The sequence below is a fragment of the Spea bombifrons genome, chromosome 10, assembly GCF_027358695.1.
Source record: "Spea bombifrons isolate aSpeBom1 chromosome 10, aSpeBom1.2.pri, whole genome shotgun sequence".
In the NCBI taxonomy this organism is placed as follows: domain Eukaryota; kingdom Metazoa; phylum Chordata; class Amphibia; order Anura; family Pelobatidae; genus Spea; species Spea bombifrons.
This window is the reverse complement of record NC_071096.1, coordinates 3,298,630-3,325,218: the sequence shown is the minus strand read 5'-3', so window position 1 is coordinate 3,325,218 and position 26,589 is coordinate 3,298,630. Positions and strand designations below refer to the sequence as shown.

General features: G+C 44.9%; 2 protein-coding genes across 4 annotated transcripts; both read right to left on the bottom strand.

Moving 5' to 3' along the window:
- Positions 1 to 224: 224 nt before the first annotated feature.
- NAP1L4 (nucleosome assembly protein 1 like 4) lies at positions 225 to 11,386 on the bottom strand. 2 transcript variants are annotated; one of them, XM_053448549.1, is made up of 15 exons: positions 11,292 to 11,386; positions 8,341 to 8,402; positions 7,799 to 7,898; positions 7,251 to 7,392; positions 6,831 to 6,917; positions 6,559 to 6,684; positions 6,163 to 6,234; positions 5,870 to 6,009; positions 5,592 to 5,737; positions 5,294 to 5,310; positions 5,010 to 5,129; positions 4,838 to 4,867; positions 4,300 to 4,356; positions 3,248 to 3,283; positions 225 to 1,631 (listed from the first exon to the last, which is right to left on the bottom strand). In XM_053448549.1, the coding sequence occupies exons 2-14, from the start codon at positions 8,372 to 8,374 to the stop codon at positions 3,278 to 3,280; spliced, it is 1,077 nt and encodes a 358-aa protein (XP_053304524.1). In that variant the 5' UTR covers positions 8,375 to 8,402; positions 11,292 to 11,386; the 3' UTR covers positions 225 to 1,631; positions 3,248 to 3,277. The 2 variants fall into 2 exon arrangements, with proteins under 2 accessions (XP_053304524.1, XP_053304523.1); XM_053448548.1 differs by lacking the exon at positions 3,248 to 3,283.
- A 1,667-nt stretch (positions 11,387 to 13,053) lies between these two features.
- CARS1 (cysteinyl-tRNA synthetase 1) lies at positions 13,054 to 25,897 on the bottom strand. 2 transcript variants are annotated; one of them, XM_053448863.1, is made up of 23 exons: positions 25,776 to 25,897; positions 22,763 to 23,008; positions 22,310 to 22,401; positions 21,795 to 21,883; positions 21,190 to 21,286; positions 20,935 to 21,033; positions 20,068 to 20,217; positions 19,823 to 19,963; positions 19,089 to 19,177; positions 18,853 to 18,974; positions 18,463 to 18,575; positions 18,138 to 18,266; positions 17,394 to 17,523; positions 17,038 to 17,141; positions 16,754 to 16,851; positions 16,189 to 16,378; positions 15,947 to 16,015; positions 15,662 to 15,743; positions 15,123 to 15,203; positions 14,879 to 14,946; positions 13,920 to 13,979; positions 13,722 to 13,805; positions 13,054 to 13,450 (listed from the first exon to the last, which is right to left on the bottom strand). In XM_053448863.1, exons 1-23 carry the CDS (start codon positions 25,795 to 25,797, stop codon positions 13,316 to 13,318), a joined length of 2,490 nt encoding a protein of 829 aa, XP_053304838.1. In that variant the 5' UTR covers positions 25,798 to 25,897; the 3' UTR covers positions 13,054 to 13,315. The 2 variants fall into 2 exon arrangements, with proteins under 2 accessions (XP_053304838.1, XP_053304839.1); XM_053448864.1 differs by lacking the exon at positions 22,763 to 23,008 and having other exon boundaries at positions 25,776 to 25,841.
- Between the last annotated feature and the right edge of the window lie 692 nt (positions 25,898 to 26,589).

Here is a 26,589-nt window from a genome sequence, read left to right as displayed (position 1 = left end):
GGATACCTGCATGGCGTATTCTGCGCGTGAAGGTCACATGTTAATGGTATATCGCTGTTCAGTCTCTGTCGCTGGATGTAGTTGAATAAGCAAATGCGTTACTGCCCTCTGGTGGTTCAAACAGAAACTGACATAAAAAAAGTCTTGAAGATACATTATGAAGATCAAGAAAATAATATTTACTGGACGAGTAATTAACGCACAAAAAAGGAAAACGAGGCCGATATTTTTATTTTGGTTTATTAATGTCCTGATTTAATCAATGAAAAAAACAGATGACAATGACACCAACAGACCTGCGTTAAACAGATGAACCGGTTCAGATCACCTGCGACAGACAGCTGCTTCTGAACAGTCATCAGGATACATTGTAAGCGAGAGCCGCATTCACTCCGTCTTTACTATCGGCGCACACACAGAGACAATCAGTTCATTATGTTATCCCAGAATAAAAGGACAATTATAATCCAAAAATAATGCGGCTTAAGTACCTTTAATCCACCAAAAGAACAAGGAGGGACCCACAACCTTCCGCGGGCCCAGCTACTCGACATATTCAAAATTTAACTCTTAGTGTGGACGTGCAATGGTCCAATTTCATAAATTTGGTAAAAAAATATATAATGGACTAGAAGTTTGGCAACTGATCCCCCTGGAATAATTAATTATAACAATGGCTACCAAAGGCAATTTTGAAAATTTTTTTTTTTTCCTGTGGATTTTGCCGCCTCGTTGATTTTATGAACGTTACAAATTATATATTTCATGGCACTGGAGACAGGCCACCTTCTAGATGCCCATATAATTGGTGTAAGAAGTGGCATGTATTGGGCAAAAGAGGCAAGGTCACAATAGTTAAATGCATTCTGTGGATGCATTTAAAAAAAAATAATGCTGGACATTTGGTAAAAAATGCAACAAAATAATAAATCGCTGATTTTTGTCATACAAGAGCAAGAAAAGTGCACAAGAAAGACAAAATTCCAATTTCATAAAGGTAAGCAACCCGTCATTAATATTGGATATGATTTCCTTGCAAATAACAGTGAGCTGAAAATATATATATATGTTTGGTTTTAATTTAACTTATTTTATTGCATCATTTAAATACACTGTACATTTTAAATAAGTACAACATTTATATACTTAAATTTCTCAACTTGTAGAAATTTTCAGTTCCGGCAGGCATACATTTTTTTGTTGTTGTTTCATTTGGTTAGTTCTTGGAAGATAGAATAATATCCCATCAGACCCGTGAAGAGGAAAAAAAAATGCAAAAGAAAAACAAAAAAAGCAAAAGTAAAAAAAGAAAATGCAAAAGGAAAAGAAAATGCAGTGTTTAGACCGACTGTGCTTACATTCTAACGAATCACCCCGTCCCTGAACGCCTTGTTTCGAAAAACATCCCCAATATATAGTTTTAGAAATTAGAAGAAAAACAAATAAAAATCATGCATGAAAAAAAAAGAAAAAAAAAAGAAGCATTTCCACTTAAAAATAGGCTGCAGCATTATGGAATCGTGTCCATTTCTATTGTAACAGGAATCGTTTTCTTGCTCAAAAACTGCTATGTTTCTTTTTTTTTTCATCAATCACTGCTGCTTGCATTCAGCCGGTTGGACTGGTTCTTTCTACATGGGATAGAGAGAGAACAAAAAGGTATTAATCATCCAAGTAGATAATAATGCTAATATACTGGGGTCTAGAATCTGAAACTCGACCTTACAGATACAATATAAGCAATAAATTAGATGATATCTATACATTATGTGGTCTATAGTTTTGTTAAACACTTTGCTGTTCTGTGCAGCCTCGCCAATAATGAATGCGTATTAAAGTGCTTTGTTAAGTACATTAATATGCATTTTTTTCACCTGTACGGTAATAGAAGAGCAACGGCCCCTTCGCCCTCCAAGATTTATGCCACTTTAGGCCATCTGAAGCAGCCACTCAATGGCAGGAAAGCCTTCCCATTGATATCAGCAGGAGAGCTTTCTGCACATGCACACAGAGGGTCTTGTTAGACCCCTTAAAGAGTCTCGAGCTTGGTGGCAGCGAGTATACCAGTCGTGCGAAGCGTTCAGCTTAGGGGATAAAAATATATATATTTAAAGGGGCCCAGTTATCAGACATTTAAGCGTATATAACAGCAGGAGTGTCCCTTTAAAAAGATAGAGGCTTTAGAAAGAAAATCTTAACATCCAAACTTATTTTAAACTTTCTTTTCTTTTTTTTTTGTGTGCGCTAATTTCAGGGTCTGGTTATATAATTGTTTATGAGGACCTGTGGCCCCCGAGTGCATCTTTAAAAAACATGCCGAACTCAAGGCCCTGAATCAGGATCTCTGGATATTCTTATGGATGATTTAGAGGGTTTACATCATTCTGTCGACGAGGCTCAGCTGAGGATTTCCAGAAACACCGAGCAGACCGGCGCTGGAAGCGAAACAATTGAACGGCGCTGAGAAACGTTTTATACATTTCAAAGAAAAGCTGGCTGCAAGATTTCAATATCCCACATACCTTAACGGTCTTATAAACACCTGAGGAGCGCTGGGGAAGGCTGCGCTTGTATACGCGGGTAGTAGTAATTTTATTATGTTCACTGTATTTACTGAAGAGTGATACACCTGGGTGGTTTTGTTTAGAGTTCAATATCCGGTTGTTAATAATAAAGGAAGCCTCGGTGTGACAGAGTTATATACAGGGTAGCGCTGCATGTTTGTCAGACGGTGCTTCTAAACGATTCATTTTGATTTGTAGTTGTCTGTCCATTATAGCTTTGAACAACGCAATTCACAACGAGCAGCACAAAAAACACAACACAAAGCAAGCTAAAGGGAAAGTAACATATGGGAAATGCAGAGGGCAGGACGGGGACGACACAGACAGCCATCGGTATACACACAATCACCGACATTTAAAGAGATCGACTCAAGAAGCACGAGCAAGATTCCCTATATATATATATATTTTATTAATCGGAGAGATGGAGTGTTATCCCTTGGATCCCCACTACGAGTAGGAGGGCTACTAGTCTTTGGGTGCCAAACTACAGCTAAGAGTTCCAAAATCCAAAACTACTAAACTCCCATAATCCTCTGTAAACATACGGACGGGCCGGCTGGCTGTCCCTTTTTTTTTTTTTTTTTTTTTTTTATAAATGAGATGTCCTTGCTGGGGTGCTTTGAGTTAAATATAAGGAAAATGGAGACAGAGGAAAAAAAAATAATGATGTTCCACCTTACCTAGGATTGAATGAATGATAAGAAAAAAAATTACACCTAAATAGAGAAAAATGGAATCAATAAAACTGAACGGGAGGCAAAAAATTAAAAGGAGAATAAGAAAATGACAATGAAACAAATTAAAACGGATACACGGATTTCACAAGTTATAGCAGAAATCTAAACAGCAAAGGGGAAGTATACCATTATAATGAAAACCGTGACGGAGCCGCTGGTCCAGCGCCAAGCACACCAACGTCTCCAGCTGCGGGTACGGATCACATATCCTCCGCTACGGCCAGATCCATACCTGCGATTTATTCCGCTAGTCCACTGCTGGCCATGGCTATTCTAGTGTATCCATGAGCCTACCTGCCCCAGGATCAGTTATGTAATAAAACTGCATGGCAAAGCACATTGCTCTTAAAATTGTACGGACATTTGTGTGCCATTTTATACACATCATACCTAAACTAGATTTCTTTTTAACACTTACGAGCTATACTTCCCCTTTACTTTGCGGGCCCTTCCACCAAGCAGTGCATTTGGAAACAATCAGGATTCAAGACAACGACGTCCTTGTTAATTGTGATTTCAGTAACCATGGAACGCTGCTACAGGATCAATTAAACCGCTTGACAGTTACAATTAGCAGAATGCAGAGCAAAACACCACATCACTAAACCAAAGCCAATGGCCGACAATATACGAGGCAGACTCGGCAGATTAATTGCCAGCGCAGAGCAGGACATGCCTCGTATTAATGACGTGAATAAATAGGAGTATTCCAATTTCAGAGAAATAATTTGTTTGACCTGATAAACTTATACACTCTAAAAGCCACTGCCCGACTGGCTTATAGATATTCTTACACGTGACAACGGCTGACACTTGGAACGGCGACTGTTTGGATGCAAGCCAATATCCAATTGTTCCAAAACACATAAGTTTAAATAAACTTAACATGGAAAGAAAAAACTAAAATAAAAAATGAGATATTGGCTGGCCCAAAACAGCGTTACCCTACCCTAAAGACGTCACTATGAGGAATATTAGCTGTAAAGTGAACTTACTTTAGCGTTGCTCAGCTCTTCTTCTTCATCCTCGGCTTCCTCTTCACCTTCCATTTCCTGGAATTAACAAAATGAATTTTCTGCATTAATTCCTATCCTTCATGTCGGATTCTCCCTCGGGACAGGGGGAGCCGCGTTCAATGCGTCTGACACCTATCCGATCGCTCATTGTGAAGCACAAGGATATATCGTATCCCCGTGCATCGCAAAAGAGGGAGTAAATAACAGATTGGACAGAACTCGGCTTCCTAGAGTCCCAGGGACAGAAAACGTGCTGAACAAATCTCAGATGATTACATCCACACAGAGATCCAACACGTTAGAGTATAAGGACAAATAGTACATAAATATACGTCTCAAACCAGCTTACCTTACAAGTCCGCCTATGTCACGGCTCCCATCTATTTCCCCTATCTGGTTAAGCGATGTATTTCAAGCTGCCTCTCACAATTGTACCTACGTTTTTACAGTCACTTCACGTACTAGTTTAGCCGCTAATAAGCAAGCGCGTAAAGGATTAAGACATCGGTTTGCTTACCTCTTCCTCTCCTTCCTCGCCCTCTTCAAACTGCACACACAAAAAAACAAAGAAAAAAGCTCATTAACCAAGTCACTTTGCTCCAACTGTATTAACTCTTATTGCCAAACGTGGTGCAGAGCAATGTGCTAAACATCGCTGCCGGGGCGTAATGATTTGTAAATATACTTACACTTTCTTCATCTTCAATAGCTTCCCCAGTGAAATAAAGGACTGCGCGCGGAACTATTCTCTCCCGGAAGAAGTGTCCGAGTTCAAAATCAGCAGCTAGAGAATTCTCCATTTCTTCGTCCTAGAAGGCGAGATGAGATACCGGTTATCAGAAACTAGCAAAAACAACCGACACGGTGAATATCAGCATTTAATCACACAACAGTACTCATGGCTCTCAAACGTCCGCAGCACACGCAGCATATATCCACCCTCAAACAGTTACTCAGTATATAGCGTACTCACCAATTCCTCCCCGGACACTACAAGAAGAGACAAAAAAAAATATAAGAAAAAAATAAGGCAGCCAGAATTTATTTAACCACAAACAATATATTTTATTTAAATAAAGAGATTCCCTCAAAGTGTTGAACTAAATGAAAAAAAAAAAAATCATATCGGCTGAATTTTAAACTTTTCAAAAGGATATACATTTGGAAACAAGTAAATTCTAATTCTGTTTACAATTTCTAGTACAGTTTGTCATTTCAAATAGATAAAACTTTCCACAAGCAGGGATGTTCGTTAAATGCGTGCTCCTTACCTTTAATGGGGCTGAAGAAGTTAAAGAAGGACTCATTGGGCACTTGTTTGGTTATGGTCCGGACTGTACCTCTTCCCTTGTGTTTCTGCTTTTTCTTGATTGTTTTGACAGTGACATTTTTTCCTTTCTTCCAGTCGATGGTGCAGCTGGTTTCAGGAAAGAGAAGAGCGTCATACAGAGCGAGATTTATTTACGAAGGCACGCACCTCTGTTACGAGCCCACTCTCCTAGGTATGTGAAAAGTTTAACACACGGTTAAGACCAAACAGTTTTCTTACCCTTCACAATCCACAATCTCCGGACCTTCAAACGAAAACGGGTCTGTGGAATCGGGCTCGGACTTCATCTTGTACGTTTTTGTTAGAACGGAGTTAGTAAAATACTCGTTGGGCTCAAAAAGGAACTCTAAAGTGAAAGACTGGGAGAGAATAATTGTTACTTAAGACGGTTTATCCTGGCGAAACACTAGATAAAGGGTTTTCGTGTTATTTGTTAAATAATCTGTATTATCATAAAGTTGCATATTGTTACATTAACACGATAACTGTCGTAAGCGGTTTAGGGAGCTCACCATTGGTTGGCCCGCATCAGAAAACTTTACTTTTACATCCTGTAGATGCTTTAGAATCGGTTCATCATATTCCTTGGACAGAAAATATTGCAATATGAGTAAATAAAACTCAGGTTTAATAAAAACGTTTATATACCATAGCTATGTGTAGTGTAATAAATATTTATGGATATAGCTTCAAAGAAAATAAAGGCATAAAAACATTTTGCTACAAAAAGTACACCAATAAATCGGACGTAGTGCCAAAAACTATTTACTATGAAATGCAGCTGTTAAAAAAGGCAGATTTTAGGTCAGTTATACAAGAAATATACAAAATCATAACATATTATACAACATGATTTATAATGCATATTCAGACAATAAACAAAAGGAACTTCAAAGATCAAAGTTTACCTGTAAAGATATATTTATCATATCCACATTTCTAAAGATGGTGAGCCAGAAGTCGGGGACCCCCTTGGGGTTGTCGTCATCTGACGGCTCTTTCTCTGATACGGTCATCTTATTTTTTACTTCTGCCTACAAATATAGAAAGGAAACACGGAGAGTTGGAATAATGTAGTCTGAAGAGGCAGGGTACTTTTGCCTGCTGTAACAGCCCCCTCCGCTATGGGAAGCGTACATATACGCGGAGCCAAGCGGATTTACGCCAAGGCAGCTCTTACCGATAACTTCTCTTCCTCCTCGGCGTCGCTGTGCCATTCACATTCTGCGTCTGTTGGTTCCTCCTCACCGGTCACAACTACTCTTCTCTGCAAAAATAAATTAAAACATTCTAGCACTGAAAACCAACTACAAGAATACAAATAAAAGACTGCGGACACAAAAAAATCCAAACGTGTTATCTTGTAATTTTTGGGATTCCAAAACTACACATTCCTTCAGCTGAAATCACAAAACGAATGAGAAGCTAGTAAGACGATCCGAGATGCCCTGCTTATTATACACAGACACTAAAATTGTGCGAGCCCTGCTTTATTAGCTCTCGGCACCACGTATAAACCACGCAGCAGCCCAGCCTGTACGGGGTTAATAGCCGTGCATCCGGCGGAGTCGCTGAAATCATCAGAAAGATGTTTTCTCACCTTATCAAACAGCGGCTCGTACAGAGCGGCGTATTTCCTTTCCAGCTCGTGAACTTCCTCGTAAAACTTTGCCTCTATGTGCGCGCATTTTTCTTGCAGCTGCTTCAAGGCGTTAATTCTCCGCTTCACGGCTTTTGGTAAGCTATTGAAAGGAAAACAGAGCAGCACGGCACGTATATTAACTCCACGGTGACACCTCCGTTAGTAAAGATAACAGTGCAAGATGAAACAAGACCGTACATCTAAAATAAATTAATCACTGAACAGATAGGATACATTATTCCAGCCATATAATGACCATGACTGAAAAGAGACGCCCCTCTTACATATACAAGCGACAGGAACACCTAATAATTTCGTTTGTAACACGGAACGTGAAGGCCTGATATTCCAGTGATATACATTTTATGGAGTGCTTAATATTGTTTCCTGACATCTTCTAGGACTTGATTGTTTAATCCTTATGAGCCAGCAATGTCTCGCACATCACTTATGGGCTTCGAGGACCGGAGGAGTACGCTTCGCCCGAGGAGTGGCTGCGGACTTACGTTTCGATGTAACTCGATGGCGTCTGAGACACGCTGTCCAGCCTCTCCTGAAGGGCAGCTAGAACCTGAGGATTCTGCATGATCTGATCTGCCAGCTTCTCTATAATGACAAATACAGCAATCATCAGATTTAATTTAAAGAAAACATGTCAAATACTATTTCACCTGGGGGAAAAAAGCATTAGAAAGCTGCGAGAACGTGCGGCCGCTCCTGCAAAGAGCTTATTTACTGAACTGCGAGATGAGTTTGAAATGTCTCATCTTCCTGGCTTCACCGGGTTTTATGAAGCGCCAACCCCAGTGACTTTCTGCATCAGTAAGTGGAGTTAGCTTTGCATAATACACAGTTAAACCTTAACTATACATTATTCAGGGCCAGCTTGGACCTTCCTGTGAAAGAAACTTGCTGGGTACGGCCCTAATAGAGGGAGAGGACACGTTTCCTCTGATCTGAACCCCAATGACAGATTTTTGGGGAGTGGGGGAAAAAAAAAAGCACCTCATCCAAAACACACAGTCCACTAGGAAGTGCCCGGATTTACCTTTTTTCTCGCTTGCATTTTTATTTCCTTCCATCGGCTCTTTATACAAAACGTCAGCGTCGCTGAAAAGAAACAAACAAAATTTACAATCTCTCTAAAAAGAAGTAGACGGGTGTCATGCTTCAAAAAATATATAAACAATTAGAACAGTAAGACGTTCCCCTAATTCATCACACCCGTAAATCGCCGGCATTGTATTGAGGCTCCCTGTTTTGGGGGAATTGCTCCAAGAGACCAGAGTAACGCAGATGGGCTCACGGAGAAAGATGCAGAAACGCTGTTCACTCTCCATTATTCCGTCTGGAATATTCCAGGGCCACGGCACGCAACTCTGGGACCGCAGAAGTACCTGCTCGCAAAATCCGGCGTGACGCCTGTAATCAGCGTCTTATAATCGGGCAAATATGGCAGTCATGCCTGATTTTCAGAAATAAAGTTTCTCTGAGCGGTGTTGATTTTTAATAAGAGAGCGGGATTTCTGCTGACAAAAAAGCAGTTCCAGCATTTTGCCCACAAACGCGAGTTTTCAGGGACCCGATCGCGGCCAGATGAAGACGGAAAGCAGAAGATCATACGGCAGCCTGTTAGTTCTACGGCACCTCAAAGCCATATAAAGGGGCAGTAAAGCCAGGCGTGTTTAAGGCAAAGAATAGCTGCACGATGCCCTTTATTCAGCATTGTTTCTGCTTGTTTAGTTTACCAGCGACGGCTTTCCTCCTCCTGGCAGGCAGGAATACCGAGTCTCCAGCACACGCTTTGGTCTAGTTCTGGCCCGCGGAGCACTCGCTTCGCTGGCTGTGAGACTGAATAACCTCCGTAACGAGTTTTGCTTGGGCTTGTCAAAAATAAAAGGCTGCGGCCCAAACTTCTCTAGGCTCGGCTCAGAGCAAGCAGTGCATGTCGTGGCCTGCGGTTTGGCTACACAGGAAGTAAACAAATTGCGTGTCCTCCCCGGGGCCCAGGAATCTGTATTTTCCTGTTAGCGCGATGGGGTTTTCTAGGGGCCGTCTGGGAGTCATTGTTTGCCCTGCTGCTGACTCTGCATTCCCTGCCTGTCACAGGGACATAAACCAGATCACAGCTCAGCAAAAACTTACTGATACCCTCACCATTCCTACCAACAAAGGGGAGATCACAGCCAATCAGCAGCATTCTGTGAGTTGCTAAGGTGACTGCCAAACTTTTACCAGTAATATAATATAATATAATATATATATATATATATATAGGTACAAGGGGCTTTGTATTCATTAGGAGGGCAACTCGGCCTTCTGGGTGATAAAGTGCTGAACTAATCAAACACTCTTCCAGTGACAGACCATGGAACATAAAGAATTCAGCGTTCTCTCTCATTTCCAGAAACGCTCCGTCACTCATATTTTTATTCTAACAATCAAACCGATAGAGCAGCCGACTACTGAAATATAACACCAGGACGCCGGCCTCGGCGCAGGATGAGAAGCTTGGGGTTGGAAATGTAATTTCCTTATGCAAAGTGTCATGCGAGGCGCCTGATGTTACCTATCTCTGCTAAAATAGGAGGAGAGAAAGCCATAAGAGTCAACGGTGCCCCCATTTATTTGAATTCTTTAATTATATATATATATATTTATTTAATTTATTATTTCTTTTTTACTTTATCACAAAAGCAGTCGTTAAACCAAAGTTGTTGCCATGGAAACAGTAAGAGACTTTAAAAAAAAGTTCTGAAACTTTCAGAGAGAATAATAAAACATCAGAGACGTTTATTATTTTCTTAGGCTGTTGCATTATTTAAAAATAAATACAAAATATATATAAACTAAAAAGCCAAAACAATAATAATAGCAACAAAATAAAAAATGTCTTCATGCTTACAGACATATGTCACCGGCGAGCTTTAAATACCACGTGAAATATATATCTATGGATACCGGGGCCAGCCCAAAGCCGATAGGGGCCAACGCATTATCACTGAAAGGCTTTTCCCTCAATGTATAGAAAATAAAATCTATGTGGGCCAAATAATCAGAACTTTACCAAACATCAAGTAAATTTAGTTTTAATTTTCAGAGAAGTCCATTTATAACGATGGTGTCTTTACCATATCCCCCCCCCCAAACAAGCGATTTAGTGCTTTACACCGTTGACATAGAGCGGCTGTGAAAGGGTTAAAGGGGTGATGGCGCGGGGTTAGGGGTGATCTGGGGGCTCATCAATAAGGGCTGACAGAGATGATGCCACCAGGCAGGGTGTGAGGGGTTCGTTTGCAGCTTGTCACTAGAGGGGGGGGGTCACTGACACGTGGCTGAGAATCTGCCCCAGACAGGGTAGGTCAAGGGGTAATTTCCAGCTTGTCAGGAAAGGGTGTATGGGAGGGTCCCTGACAGGCTGTGACAGGGGGTAACTGACACATGGCTGTCAATGGGTAGTTTGTAGCTTGTCACTACGGGGGGGGTACTGTCACTGACACGTGGCTTTGAAACTGTCCCAGACAGGGTAGATCGGGGGTGACTTGCAGCTTGTAAGGAAAGGGTAGGGTGTATATTGAGGGGTCTGTGAAGGGTAGTCCAGGGGGTAATATGCCGCTGATCAGGGTATTTAGGTGGGTAATGACAGATGGCTGTCAATAGACTGTCTGCAGCTTGTCAGGAAAGGGTATGCACGGGGGTCGGTGACACGTGGCTGCCACAGGCAGGGCACTAAAGGGGGCAATTTGCAGCTTGCCAGCGCAGGCGCCATCACAGAGGGCACGGGGGGTAAGCGCTGTGCCAGCGGCAGGGGTGGGTGTGCCACGCAGATGCCAGTCCTCAGGCCCCGGCCTAACCGTGCCAACCATGCCCCTCTCACTTCAACTTGCCCCGGGCTTCCTCAGTCCCACTACCCCGGTCATACCTGGCACAAGCCCGCCCGGGCTCTGCCACTCACCCCCAGCGGGACCCGGACCCCGGGCACAGCCGTCCCGCACTCACCTGCCCTCCTCAGATCGCCTCACTCCAGCGCCACAGTCCCTTCCAGACACAGCTCAACGACGGCGCAGCGCATTGGCTGCCAAGTAGATGACGCAAACAACTATCGGTCCTGTAATTGGCTGCTGACTTTTCACGATGCGGCAGCGTGTCAGAGGCCCTGGGTGGTCGTTGAGCGTCACATTGCGGGCCCCAGAGCCGGGACAGAGGGGCAAGTGTTACAGAAATGCCCCAGAGGGGCATAAATTACACGTCACATCACAAAACACCTTTTCGGGATTCCTCGCCATTAAACAAGCAACTAAACAGCAGCCAGCATGACAAAGCAGGAAGTGCTGAGATCCCAATACATGCGGCATGGAGGAGAGAGACATTTAAATACTACAGGAGGGGAGTTTATTGCAAAGGAGAAAAGTTACAACAAAAGGCCATAATCTAACACTAGAGGGTCAGAGGCTGAGATGGAATGGGAGTTTTACTTTACTGAGAAAGTGGTAGATAAGTGGAACAGACTCCCAGCAGAAGTGGTAGAGGGTAATACAGTGGGGGTATTAAACATGCATGGGATAGGCATATGGCTCCCGAATCTAAGATGACTGATCGAACTCTGAGTCTTTACAGCAGGAAGAACAGCGACTAGATGGGGCCGCGGGGGGCCGATCTGCTGGCAGTTTCCAGATAGACAGGGAGTTGCAGGCAAAGCGCAGGATGACGTGAAGCCGGCTCCTGGGGGTTGCGCGAGATCCATCGCCGCTCAGCCGGGTCGTTAGAAACGCGTTGGGTACACGGTTTTTAGATGATAAATGATGTAACCCGTTACGGCGAGAATGATGTCTGACGGCCGGGGGGGGTTTGGCCACCTTTAAACCGTCAGCCTACAAACCCCTTTACATTCATGAAATCTGCTTAGAAATAATAGTATTAATAATCGCCGTACTCTCTAGAGACGCGGATAGGCGGTCCCGCCGACGCCGGTGGGCTCTCCCGCTGAAGTTGCCCTTGGGGTTTGCCCCACACGCAGTTGGTGTAGTAGGTGGGGAGCGTTGCGCGCCGCCCGGAGTCATTATTTCAGAGGACGTAAAGGTGGGCAGACAAGGTTATAGAGCCGCAGGAGATGCCGGCAGAACGCCGGGCTGTACAGGGAGAGATATTAGCAGTAGATAAGACGGAAGAGCTCACACTCACTTGGAGTTTTGTGTCCAGCACCGGAGAGCGGATCTCCTGAAGGATACAGACACGGTGGAGAAAGTTCAGAGAGGGGCTACTAAAACGGTTCATGGATTACAGGATAGAATTTACTGGGAAAGGTTTAAGGATCGTAACGCATATATATATATATATACAGCCTGGAAGAAAGACGAGACAGACGGGGGGTATGATAGAAACATTAAAATATCTAAAGGGAGTCAACATGATAAAGGAAGAGAGTTTATTTAAAAGGAGAAATAAAAGCACAAGAGGACATAGTCTGAAGCCAGAGGGGCAAATGTAATAACAGTAAATACTACTTTCCTGAGAGGGTAGTGGATGCATGGAATAGCGTTCCAGCTGAGGTGGTAGAGGTTATTACAGTGTAGGAGTTTAAGCAAGCATGTTATAGGCATAGGACTTTCCTAGTTATAAGATCAGGCCAGGGGCTAAGGAAAGTATTCAGAAATAGTGCAGACTGAAAGGTTCTTCTCTGCCGACAAATTCTATGTTTTTTGTGCCGTGAATCTCATAAAAATCTGCCTTATCTCCCCAAACAGAAAATCCAGACAAAAACTGACATTTCGGAACATTTTATTACATCTCAGCACAAAAACAGGTAGTCTCGTTATCTTCAGGATTTACCCCAACACTGATCACGCAGAATTGATGTTAGTCTGCAGGGGCAAATTGTGCTCCATGGAACCAGGACACTAAAGGTTGCCCTGCATGATAACATCAGTTCATAAATATGGCCGCCGTCGGGTCCGGGGGGGTATTTTCCGGGCAGTTTTATGCCCGCTGGTTCACTGGCTTTTGACAATCGATTCCGTGGTTTCTCAGTCTGCGCTTCCGTTCTGAACCGACTGCAGATATTCTTTGTGTAATTTTTCTTGCGCTTCGAAGAGTTTCCTGAGTTTTTTGGCTTGTCCTTTGCTCAGCTCCTTGCCCTCAACATCGTGTGTCGGGAAACCCTGGCGACGGAAGAAAGTTGAGAGTTAATCGCGGTTATAAAAACCTCAGTGCGAGCACGTGTGCGCATGAATGTGTGAGGGTGTATGAGCATGAATGTGCGCGGCTGTGAGGGTGTGTGCACATGAATGTGTGAGGGTGTGTGAGCATGAATGTGCGCAGCTGTGAGGGTGTGTGAGCATGAATGTGCGCGCGTGCGGATCAGATCACACACTCATCGTACAGATTCATGTAAAACGCATTAGGAAATTACAAGCAAATCAACAAACTCACGGTTTCATCAAACTTGGAGTATTTGTCGGTTTCGGACTTGAACATCTCGCTCGGAGAGACCTTCATCTTCGCGAGCTTCGCTGCCTGTGTGAAGAAGATACAGGGGTCTGCATTCTGTATGGTTACCGTGCTGCGGCTCCGCCGTTACCGCACAATATTCACCCCCGGTATGTGCCGGCCTCTCGCCCCGTTACATACCTCTTGCTCCTGCTTTTTCCTCGCAGCCTCCTCTTTTTTCCTTCGTTTTTCTTCCTCAACCTAAAAAAAAGAACACCGCTTAGTACCCAGAATGTCATCTCGATGAGCATCGCTGAGCTGCAATACTTCAAAAACTATGGAAATAAAAGGTTTTTTTTTCCCATTTACCCTGCAAACGCACTCATTTTAACTGCCTTGCTGGGATCTCGGATCAGCTCCCCCTGCTGGCTGATTACACACACTGCGATCAGCAATACACGGCTATGAAGCCCTTTATTAACACATCCAGGATTTCAGGGCTACAAATAATAGAATTACATGAATATTTTGGAGCTTCTCGATCCGAGGAGGAATCCGATCGTCTTTTGGAGTCAAGAAGGATTTTTTTCCTTTTGTGGCAAAATACAAAAAATAGCTTAATTGGTTTTTTTTTGCCTTTTGGATCAAAAGCAGGAAGGAGAGCTAGAAGGGTTGATGGACTTACATCTTTTTCATCCCAAATGACTATGTCAGTATTATCATTTTTTTTAATTATTTGCTAAAAACTAGAAAAAAAGGCAACCTGAAACAAAACAAGCGATGCTTGTTTGAAAATCAAGACAGACGGGCAGAAAGCATTCCTCGCTGTAGATTAGGGTCACGGATCACGTATCAGAACATTTGGACGTGGCGGCTGCAGCGCACGTGGCCGAGGCTCAGGTTCCGGTGGATTGGTGACACTTGGCCGAGTGGGGACCCCGCTGTACACTTGATCTGGGACAGGTGCAAATCTCAACATACCAAGCCGAAGTCTGCAGTTGGCGAGGGGGAGGAGGGGGGGGCATCTGTTCCGGGTTAGTATTGTTACAAACCAAAATACAATTTTTTTATATTTCTAAAAACATAAAAAATGTAACACTAGGTGGAAACAGTTTTTATATATATATTTTTTTTTTATTATTATTATTTATTTATTTTACCTTTTTCTTCTCTTCTTTTTCTTTCAGCAGCGTCTCTCTGTCCACTAGTTTTACAACGGTTGGGAGTCCTAGGAGTAGTATTAATACACTATTTTAATCTTTACAATTCAAACACTTTCATTTAAAACAATATTAAAAAAAATAAGGTTGGATTTAGCATTAAAACCATACGTAGCCGAGTTTTAAGTCTGTCGGTAACCAATAAAAAAAAAAAGAATGTACGGTAAATGTATCAGAAGGTTACCTTCGTGATCTTCAAGACGCACCCCGAGATCTGGAAGAACGTCATCCCGGAGAGCGTCGCTGAGCTGTAATACTTCAAAGACTATGAAAACAGAAACAAAAAAAGGTTTTATCGCATTTACCCTATAAATTCATGCATTGTAACTGAGAAAACCCTATTTTTCTTTTTTTGTGATAAAAAGGATGTATCATTTGCGTGGGTTACATCAAATTAAGCCCACATCCGGTAAATATGTCAAAAAAAAAAAAAAACCACGGTAATTAGGGTGCTAAAAAACCTTGGTGTGGAAGGGGTTAAACTGCCCTCCGTCATGGTGAGGTCATCTAATCCTGTTACGGAGCTTTTCCCATCTGACGCTTGGTCGATGTAGCTATCAATCCGTCAATTTAATAAACTTTTAAACAATTACAGCGTTTAAATTAACTCTTTAAGTTCCTTGGGAGGTCCGGGATTCCGGTTTACGGGAACAAGGCTGAAATTCACAAATAGCCAGAAAAACGTGCCGGTGTGTCACTTCAGTGAGACCGGGGTAACCTCACCTTTGTTCTCTCTGGCAATTTTTCGGACGCCTTCTCTGAAGTGAGACAGAACTTGGAGATACGGCATTACCGTGGACTCCAGCTATGGGGGGGGAATAAAACAGGGGCGAGAGGTTAGCTTTGCACCCCCTTAATTCAGTTTCCAAAAGGGATGAGAGGCAAATAGTATGGAATTGGGTCCAATTTAGGACATTGCTGATACCCAAGTCTTATCCTTTAAATCCACAATAAATGAAGATGAAGGACTGAAGGCTAAAGGGAATTTACAGAATAAAAGAGACTCACGTTGAGGTTCTGTGCAGCGCCCCCTACAGGGAATCCAATGGGCTCCTCTCCTTCAATAGCACCAAAGATCTGGGTAAGAAAGGACACGCCGTATTGACATCGCGGTGGGAGAAGTGTATAAAATGTATAAAAAGCAGGAAATACAGAAATCCAGCCGGCGACATTCATGTTTTTAGGGGGCTGAAAGTACTGCGGAGGAATTTGGCTGCACAGAGGCTGTGGCGCGGTACAAGTCTGCTTACTCGCAGCATGCCGGTCAGGTACGTGCTGATGCTCTCCAGAAGCATTCTGTTCGGGGGAAGTTTGGCGGTTTTCTTGCCGGCGATGTACGAGTTGCACTGGCCAACGAGCGAGCGCATTTCCTCCATCACGGTCCGGGTATCGACGTTATCGCACAGGGCTTCGTGAACCGCGGCTTTCTTGTCATAAAAGCTGGTCGGAGATAAAGGGGGGCGTTCAGTGCAATTCAAAAATATCTCCTCTTCATAGCCTGTCCTACGGCGCGTCCCCCCCCACTTCATAGCCTGTCCTACGGCGCGTCCCCCCACTTCATAGCCCGTTTTACGGCGCGTCCCCCACTTCATAGCCCGTCCCACGGCGCGTCCCCCCCACTTCATAGCCCGTCCCAGGGCGCGCCCCCCCCACTTCATAGCCCGTCCCACGGCGCGTCCCCCCCACTTCATGAGAAATGGCCCAATAAATAAGAGCTCCTGGATAAGTAGATATATAGCAAGATGAGGGAGCTATAGAATGACAGCACTTTGTGGGTCACGGGTTACCCCAAAACATCCCGCAATGAGCCCTTACCTTCTGCTAAGCTCTATCTCGGGGGCTTCCCACTTCACAAACCGCCCTGTGATATCCGCCGGCGCCCGGAGAATATCCTTCACATTTAAAAAGAATTCCTAAAAGAAACAGAGAACATTTCTTCACACCGCCAAAAGTTTGGGGTCACTGAGCTGTTCTCATGGAAATTTCTGGCCTTTTAAACTTAAACTTGGATCAGATTAAAATGCATTTGTGTCTAAAAGCTCGGATCAGCCTGTAACATGCATGCACGGTTATTAAGGATGATGCTGGTGCCTACGTACGTTCATGAATTTCTCATACTGGACAGCGGACTCCATCGTGTTGCAGGAATAATCCAGGGTGTCCTTCCAGGAGTGCATGAGGAACGCCAGGCGGAGTTGTCTCGCTGTTCCGGGGGGAGAGAATTGGGCATTTTTAATATAGTTCATTACAGTTGCCTACAAAGAACGGGGTTAAAAGCCAATCTGCCACCAAAACAGCCTAAAAGCAAAACATGATAGATTTGAAACTGGGCAGCCCTGGCAAGGACATTATTCCGCCCCACGAGTAGATTTATACAGTATCCGGCCGGTGGAGTGACAGAGCGAGCCGCGGCACTTTATGAAGGCAAAGATCGGGAACGTTCCGGTTTCCTCACCAGTATTCCGCTTTAATGCATCTCTGATGGTGATGAAGTTCTTTAAGGATTTAGACATCTTGCAGCCGGCTATGGTCAGGTGACCGGTGTGAAGAAAATAACGCACCCAGTGGTCATTATCGTAGTAAGCCTGAAAAAACAAGACAGGCAGATGAATGGGGTGGACAGAAAAGCACCAATCGCTTGCTATTCCCGTCTCCTTTTCCGCAGCTTCACTTCTTCTCTTTCCTCTTCTTCTGTCTTCGCTTCTCCCCGGTATCAGATCCGTTTAACCGGGTACTTCTGGGAAAGGGTGGAGCCACAGCGTGCACCACAGGGACAGCCTCCCCTCCCCCAGTTCCTCCAATCTGGGGAGAGGGTGTGCGCAGAGGTCCCACCCCTTTCCTCAAGTACGTAGATAACCCATCTGATACCGGGGAAAAGCGAACGAAGAAAGAAGATAAGAAGAGGCAAGAGAAGAAGTGGAGCTGCAGAAAAGGAGACGGTGACACGGAAGTGTGTAAGAGAGTGTTAGAGGGTGTTAGAGGGTGTAAGAGAGTCTTAGTGAGTGTAAGAGAGTGTAAGAGAGTGTTTGTGAGAGTCAGAGTGTGAGACCAATAAAAGCAAAAATAGTAGTTAACACCCCCCCCAATAGCATTGTCTTATATTCAGGACTTGAATCAAGCAAATACTGTTACTCTGAAGGGAAATGCAATCTATTTAAAAAGAAAAAGTCTGACACCAATTAACATTACGTGAGCTCACCTCGGACTGCGCCAGTTCATTGTCATGATGGGGGAACCGGAGATCGAAACCCCCTCCGTGAATATCCATGGACTCGCCGAGGATAGAACCAGCCATTGCCGAGCATTCTATGTGCCAACCGGGGCGGCCCTTCAAGAGAACATTAATTCGGGATATATCGGCATGTTCTAGAAGCTCGCCGCACACACCGTTACACACATACATTAAGTCTGCAAACGCTAAAAGGGTTAATAGCAGAATACGTAAAAATGCATTTCAAGAAATAAATAAAATACAGATAAAACATATTTCACAAAAAAAAAAGCATCCCGGTTAATTTTAATACCTTCCCCCACGGGGACTCCCAGGACGGCTCCCCGGGCTTCGATGCTTTCCACAATGCAAAATCATTCTGCGACTGCTTCTCGTTTAACCGATCCGCCGATATGCTGAGGTCGCCTGCGGACAACGCAAATCGTGAAAAGGGTGCAAAGAAGAGCCAACGTCACTAACCGTCCCCAAACGTCCAGACAGACAGCGATCGGGGGGACGATCCTACACGCCAAGCCGAGCATAGGTTTCCCTACCCAGGAGAATCAACCATCACAGGGTTATTACACTCAGCAAGACATTAATGGGGCTGTGCGCTGCCGCCCAGGTGTTCCCATCACCAGCCAATCAGGATCCACAGCTGGCACCAATGAGGGGGGTAAACTTAGGCACTAAATCCAAATACCTTCTCCTTCCTGAAGGGCTTTTTGATCTCCAACGGCTTCGGGAACGAGCTTGGCGTAGAAGTGCCGGTCGCTGGCGTCGAACTTGGCGGTGTTAAAATAAACGGAACCGTTGGACACGTACCTGAAACGTATTAAAAGGGTATTTTTCTGTTTCACCGTATCCCACTGGAAGCTGAAGCACGCGGGAGACACCACCATGCGTAAAAAACATTTCAAAGTAGAGTAAAAGTCTCACCCGTAACCGTTATCCACAATTCTTTGCACAAACTCGACGATCTCGGGCACGTATTCGCTCACTCGCGTGAGGACGTCGGGGGGGAGAACCTATAGAGAACATTAGAGTTCCGTATCAGAATGACAGCAGGTCCTGTTATCGAGCCCTGTCCCGTCCAGAAGCCATGTTCCCAAAAACACAATGTTTCTTCCAAAAAAAAAAGCCTAGCATGTACCATATCTGCTCGATTATAAGAAGACCCCCAGACTTTGGGTCTCAATGAAATAGAAAAGAAAAACCCTATAGGGGAAAAGATCAAAACCACCTTTTTCGCCTTAAAACATTGTTTTATCATTAAAACAGATAATCTTTGACACTCATATACACAATTACACTCTGCACTCACATTAATGTACAGTAGAGTGGGGGGTAGGACCGGGGGTAGTAAGTTACACCATACTCATGCGTACAAACTCTAGTCAGTGGATCAGAGATGAGGAACGACATGTCCCACCATGCTCATTGAGGCAGCCTGAGGATCATGGGATATGTAATCCGCGGCTCGTGAAGAGCGCAGACTGATATATACTTTCTGAAGATCTTTCTTCTTGCCTAATAATAGCTCGTGACTCTAACTTTTTTGCTTCCTTCCTTATTTGATGTTTTCGGCAAGAAAACGATTCGGGCAAAAAACTATTTGGCACAAGAGGAAAAAAAAAAAAAAAAAGAGGGTCGACGGTTCGAGTGAGACTCACGTTCAGATCTTCCATATCTTTATGGTATTCCCCTTCCCAGTGCTTTGGAAGCTGGGAGAAAATGGAGTTATCCGTTACGTCAGCGCCACGCTGGGCATCCAGCCAATCAGCGAGCAGATCTGCGGCTTCTTCAAGTAATATCTAAAAAAAAAAAAACATTAATTGTTAAAAAAAACAGAAATTCACCCATTTTTTGGGTTACAATGTTACAAGACAAGCGATGGATCTGGAACGGAGGGCATCACCTTCGCATACTTAGCGATTTCCTCCTCGGACGCGTTTTTGCTCACGGCGTCCTTCAGCGGCTGGATGGCGGCAGAGACCGCCTTATCGATCTTCTCCAGCATTTGCTTTTTATCCGGATCCGTCGTCTCCTTCAGCTTTTGTGAAAATGGCTTTGGTGATGACGATAAAAAAAAGAAAAACGGAACAGCGTTGATTTATTTACAGGAAGCGTAGAAAGGGAAAAATAACTAAAATACTGCTTTACAAACTAGAAATATAAAATAAATAAAAATAGAAACATTTGGCAACAATTTATAAATATAGTAACACAAACAAACCCAAACCTACACTACCATTAAAAGTTTGGGGTCAGTTAGAGATGTCCCTGTTTTTGAAAGAAAACCAAATTTCGCCTATGAAATAACATTAAATGGATCAGAAATCCAGCGCAGACGGGGTTAATGTTGAAAATGACTATTGTAGCTAGAAAAGGCAGATTTTTAATGAAATATCATCATAGGCGTACAGAAACCCTGTATCACTCCCATCACTCCTGTGTTCCAATGGCCCTTTATCACTCCCATCACTCCTGTGTTCCAATGGCCCTTTATCACTCCCATCACTCCTGTGTTCCAATGGCCCTTTATCACTCCCATCACTCCTGTGTTCCAATCGCCCTTTTTCACTCCCATCACTCCTGTGTCCCAATGGCCCTTTATCACTCCCATCACTCCTGTGTCCCAATGGCCCTTTATCACTCCCATCACTCCTGTGTCCCAATGGCAGGTTGGTATTTACAATCACTGCTTCTTCTTCAGAAATTACATTCTAGCTATTTTAAAACAATAAAAGAATACGTGAGAGAGGAAGGCCCCCGGAGCCGGTACCTGCAGCGCCGTATTCACATCGAGAAGCAGAGCTGAGGGCTTAGGCTGGCTGTCCTTGTACTGCTGGAGGAGATAATTTTGCCGGGCGCGCTTTATAATCTGAATACAGACAAGGAAAAAAAAAGCATTACGTTTTATTCAACCAACGGATATTTAAATATTACTTGGAAATTAAACAGCAGAATGAGAATTGATGTCGGCCGGCGCTACAGTTCTAAGGGCCACACGTCCGTCATAAACCAAAAGTTATCTCACCTTGTCGTCGATGTCCGTGATATTCATGCAGTAAAAGACATCATATTTAAAATAGTCCCTTAAAACTCTTCGCAGAATGTCAAAAGAAATATACGATCTAAAAATAAAATAAAAGCAGTGATGTAGAATATCTTGAATTAACTTTAACTCCCCTATTATACACTAACACTCAAAAAATAACGGTCACTTAACGGATTTCATGGAAAACAAGGACATTTCTGGCTGTTAACATAATTGGAAAAAGGGTTTTCTAACCAGCAATTAGCCTTTTAAACTTAAACTTGGATCAACAAACACAACGTGCCATTGGAACACAGGAGTGATGGGAGTGATAAAGGGCCATTGGGACACAGGAGTGATGGGAGTGATAAAGGGCCATTGGAACACAGGAGTGATGGGAGTGATAAAGGGCCATTGGAACACAGGAGTGATGGGAGTGATAAAGGGCCATTTAGTACTTAGTTATAGTTAATAAAGTAGGGAACCTGCTCTGCCGCATTTTAAAACATCCATATAATCGCCATAATGTATATTAAAATTCTTTCTGCAATAAATAACGCAACTCACGGCGAACCTCACACGCTCTCTCTGATGAATACACGCACCTGGCATGACCCATGTGGGACGCATCGTACACGGTGGGTCCGCAGCAATACCACGTCACCCTGTTACCGTTCTGGGGCACAAACACGTCCTGCGGACACACAAAAGCACATACAATAAACAGATGTATACGATGATTATTACGCATTGATTTATAGAGCGCCATCAGGTTCTGCAGCGTACAACATCAACAAAAAAACCTGGCGGAATATTCCGGGCAGAAAGGAATCCAGCGTTAAATATGAAGACAGAGGACTTGATCAGGATGGGGTAATTACGTCCGAACTTCTACCCTCAGCGAATCAGACACCAGAGAATGAGATCCGGACTGCGGGATGGTGGCCCCCGATCCTACCGAGCTCTACCTCTGCCCCCAAAGGCTGGAAAGAGGTAAAGCTCAGAGGACAGCGGCAAAACCGAGACTGTCCGGTGCAAAGCGGGACAGTTGGGAGGCATGGGGTTACGAAGCTTTGGAGCGCACGGTGTCACCCACAGGGAGCAGTCGCTGGTCACGCACCTTGTTGCGAGTCAGGCTGTTGTACAGGCGTAGCTTGGGTTGTTCTTTGGCTTCTGGCGGTGACCACTGCGGCTGCGTCCGTCTGCTCTTACCTGGAGGACAGACAGAGTGACACGGATCGGACTGTATACGTAACATACGTCAGACATTCCCTGGACTTGCAGTTTAAATGTATTAATGATCCAATATAGAAGGTACCGACTGGACCCACCGGAACCGCGTACATAGCACCTCCTGACCGCCATCACTGTGAACCCCTTTCCTCGGCTCCACGTATCACAAGCAAAAGCCCGGAACCAGCATTTAGAAAATAACCCTTTCCAATGTGACGGACTCAGGCAGCTGCAGCGGCCGTGCCAGCTTTAGCGGAAGCTGCCTCCCTTCTACTGCCACTTTCTACACAGCGGGATGCAGAAATAAAAGGGGCCGGCGGTATCACGGCGCTTTACTCACATGCCGGCGAATCGCTGGAGTTATTTTGCGCAGCGGAGTCGCTAGAAATGGCCGCTATGTGTTTGTACCACCGGACCACGTGGAAGTAATGGTCAGGAGGAGGTCCCGACAGCCGCCTGAACACCTCCACGTCGGCCGCAGAAAACGTGTATCCCTCCATATAGCTCCGAGAGCGGAGGAACTCGTTCAGGGCGCTCGCTCGGCCCGTCGGATCGTTAATGCCCAGAAGAGAGCGGTAACTCGGCGCTGCAAGAAAGGCACAAAAGACGCGGTCAACATGCTAAACGGAGCGACGAGTCACACACGTGTATCAGCCACACGCTCAGCGCTGCACGGACTTCAAAAATAATAGGCAGTTGCTATAGAAACATGGGCAGGGGCGTAGTCATAGGGGTCGCAACTGTATCCCGGAGTGCCACACTAGGGGGCCCGGGCAACCACTCGTCAGCCCCTTTAAAGACGTTAGATGCAGGTAAAACGAAGAGTCTGACATCACATCCACTTCCTGAGGAAGAGAGACGCACCACTACTGCAAGAAAGACAGGCTGTTTGGGGGGGCAAAGAGGGCACAGACAGGCTGTTTAGGGGGGGGCAAAGAGGGCACAGACAGGCTGTTTGGGGGGGCAAAGAGGGCACAGACAGGCTGTTTGGGGGGCAAAGAGGGCACAGGCAGGCTGTTTGGGGGGCAAAGAGGGCGCAGACAGGCTGTTTGGGGGCAAAGAGGGCACAGACAGGCTGTTTGGGGGGCAGTGACAAGCTGTTTGTTGGCACAAATGGCACAGACAGGCTGTTAGGGGGCAAAAATGGAACAGGCAGGCTTCTGGGGGGCACTAACAAGCTGTTTGGTAGCAAAAAAAAATGCACAGGCAAGCTGATTTGGGACTGAGATGGCACCGCGGGACATGTTGCTTGTTGAAGTCTGGGGTAATTTTTGCACCGGGGTCCCGTGGTTTCTAGTTATACCCCTGGACATGAGAAAATGAACGTTATTCGCTGGGATGATACAGCTGCGGTGTAACAGTCTGCGGAATCCATTATTCCATACCATGCTGGATGGATGGATGGATGGATGGATGGATGGATGGATGGATGCCGGGTATTTGCATGCAGACACGCGCGCATGCATTCACTTCAATACAACACAAACGACTACACAACAACGATGCGATCGGACGCAGTGAAAGCCTCTCCTCCCATACCACAATACGACGGGTCAAAGGTCATGTCCGCTCTGCGGGAGCTACAGTCAGTATAAATTACCGGAAATCAGTATAAATTACCGGCCGCCCACATCGCCCCCCTCACCTAACGAGCCAATCGCATGCTTAACGAGCCAATCGCATGCTTAACGAGCCGCGAGCCGTAAAACGGACATTCCTCCACCTACCGTATCCCTTCAAACTGTTTATAGAAATATTTCTGTACCGACTGCCCGTGGCAAAAGGCAAGGAAGGGGTTAAAATAACGCAGAAGGCAGAAACATAAGATGATACTTTTGAGGGCCACAAGGCACTACATGGCAAGGGGGGGGCGATACGGGAACCATGCGGGGGCAAAACAATACAAACCAACTGTCTGTAGGGAATCGGTACCCCAGACTGTGAGTACCGGCTCTTAAAGCATCTCTACTGTACTTAATATAGAACCTGCCAGCAGATTGGCCCCATTCGGCCCCCGTCTTGTCGCCCGTTTCTCCTGCTGTAAAGACTCAAAAGTTAATCAGTCGTTGGTCTCGTCTTAGATTCAGGAGCCGTAGGTCTATCCCACGCATGTTTAATAGCCTCTACCACTTCTGCTGGGAGGCTGTTCCACTTACCCCCCCTTACCTTCTCAGTTCCCCTTTATTAAATAGAACGAGTGAACGAAGCCCAAGTCAGAAGTGAACATGTCAGCCATTCCAAGCATAAAAGAAAGTGAAACTACAGAAGCCGGCCGCACCTTTGAACAGCCGGTCGTGATTCTAGAACAAAATAACCATCCAAAAAACCCCAAACCTCCAGCATTAATTTAACGATTTTATTATTATTCATTTGAAATGGAACTATTCTTCTCTTTAACGCTGGGGGAACACACTTTCATTTACACTCCTCGTTTCCTGCTGGAAGGTGCACCTACGGAACGGGTGCGCGGGAAACTGTTGAAATATTAACCCTTTAATAGCCCATCGTGAAGATTCTAAATGGCGTGTCGCCAAATGTGTTACCCAAATGGCTCTAATACCGGTCGTCTTGGAAACCTCGACTTGTCATCATTTAAAGATACCCTTAAGTTAGACACCTGCATTCAAGCAGGGATATCAACCATAATGTACTGGGGGCGAAAGCACCAACTGGAAGCCAACTATATATATATATATTTATAAAAAGAGGGGCGATTTATTGCCGTATCCATGATGCGCCGCTGGGAAACATTATTCAGTCTGAATACATCAGTATTTATATCACTGCATGGCACTTCCATATGGGTTTAAAGGGTAGTAGATAAGTGGAACCGCTTTTGAGCATAAGTGGTCAGGATTAAATCATTGTGCAAAGCCTGAGATTTTTTTTTTTTAGGGATAAAAGATGAAATAATGGGGGGCTGGGGAGTTACTGCAATTCCCAAAAGGAGAGCTGACATGATGCAATAAAAAGCTGTCAAACAGGATGGGTGTGACAGGAAGTCATCCAATAGGCACCTGAAACACACATCACGTATGTTACCTCATGTATGTTCACATGCATGCAACAGCTGGGGGGCATGCAATGGGAAGCTGTCACACATGACACCCCAAGTTCATTTACATGCATGTAGAAATCGTACTGATAATACATATATGTGGTGCAGGATGCTGCAGGGAGTCACTCAGACCTGGCACACCAGGGCACATAACATCAGAAACTCCCCCATTACCCCCCCTGTATTCAGACAGATGGGGCAATTACCACCCCTATGCCCCCAACGCGCTCGCAGTGAGGACTAAATGAGCGAGGTCTTGCCGGTAACAATCAGAATCGGTGCCCGGGACACTCACCCTGATCCCCGGCGGCTGCCATTCTGCCCGGCTCTACGAGTCTGATGCAACCATCAACACAACGTGTCCGGAAGCGCAGCCCGAACACGGCTTCCGGTACTGGCGGTAACCAGGCAACAGAGCGTTGCGGCCTACAGGGAGGCGTAGAGCGAAGCGTCCCAGCACAAGGAGCGCGGCTGCATACCTGTCAAGTGAGCCTGGTTACTTTTACTAGTCCTCTTTTTCCTCCCCCTGTTGCCCCCTCTTTTCTAGGAGGTCAGAATGTTTGCTGGGTATGAGGGTATCACAGGGTTCTACAGCCCTAAGAGCCCCGGTAATGTGTATAGAAACAGCAGGAAACAGCTATATAAATTAAACTGTAAATAAAACCCCATTATTCTTCTTCTAAATGCCCCCCTCAGCGGCTTTGCGGAGGTGAATGTGTACCTCCCAAGCGACCTGGTTTTGTGGGACAGTCACGATTTCCCTCACACCTCCCGATCTTTTGCCTGATGTGGGCACCTGAAATGTTTGCATGATACGCGTATTGTAAGGTTCTGTTGCTAAACCGCCGTAAATATGTCCTGCGGAGACCCTACAAACTACAGCTGAAAACCAGTTGTAGTTTTCGCCCCGTAATATTTATCACGTAGCTGCATATGAGAGTTCTCGGTCTACTAGACAAACCCCCCGACAATAATAACAGCAAAACACGCATCATTCTCAACAAGGCTTGGAATTTCCACTCGGACCACCTCAGCCCAGTAGCGGGTCGCTATTATCTGTGGGAAGGTCCCAGGGCACGTGAAAACAGACGTACCACAAGTTCCATACT

What these genes read in the sequence shown, in the direction of transcription:
- NAP1L4 (XM_053448548.1), bottom strand. Translation starts at nt 8,374, where the DNA reads ATGGAAGGAAATAAAAATGCAAGCGAGAAAAAAG. An exon ending in CCATCGAGTTACATCGAAAC is followed by an intron (nt 7,393 to 7,798) that starts GTAAGTCCGCAG and finishes TCCTTTCAATAG; the next exon opens with CTTACCAAAAGCCGTGAAGC. An exon ending in GAGATTGTGGATTGTGAAGG is followed by an intron (nt 5,738 to 5,869) that starts GTAAGAAAACTG and finishes TCCTGAAACCAG; the next exon opens with CTGCACCATCGACTGGAAGA.
- CARS1 (XM_053448863.1), bottom strand. Translation starts at nt 25,797, where the DNA reads ATGGCAGCCGCCGGGGATCAGG. An exon ending in ACCTGACCGGCATGCTGCGA is followed by an intron (nt 16,016 to 16,188) that starts GTAAGCAGACTT and finishes TTTCTTACCCAG; the next exon opens with ATCTTTGGTGCTATTGAAGG. An exon ending in GGAAAAAGCAGGAGCAAGAG is followed by an intron (nt 13,806 to 13,919) that starts GTATGTAACGGG and finishes TTCTTCACACAG; the next exon opens with GCAGCGAAGCTCGCGAAGAT.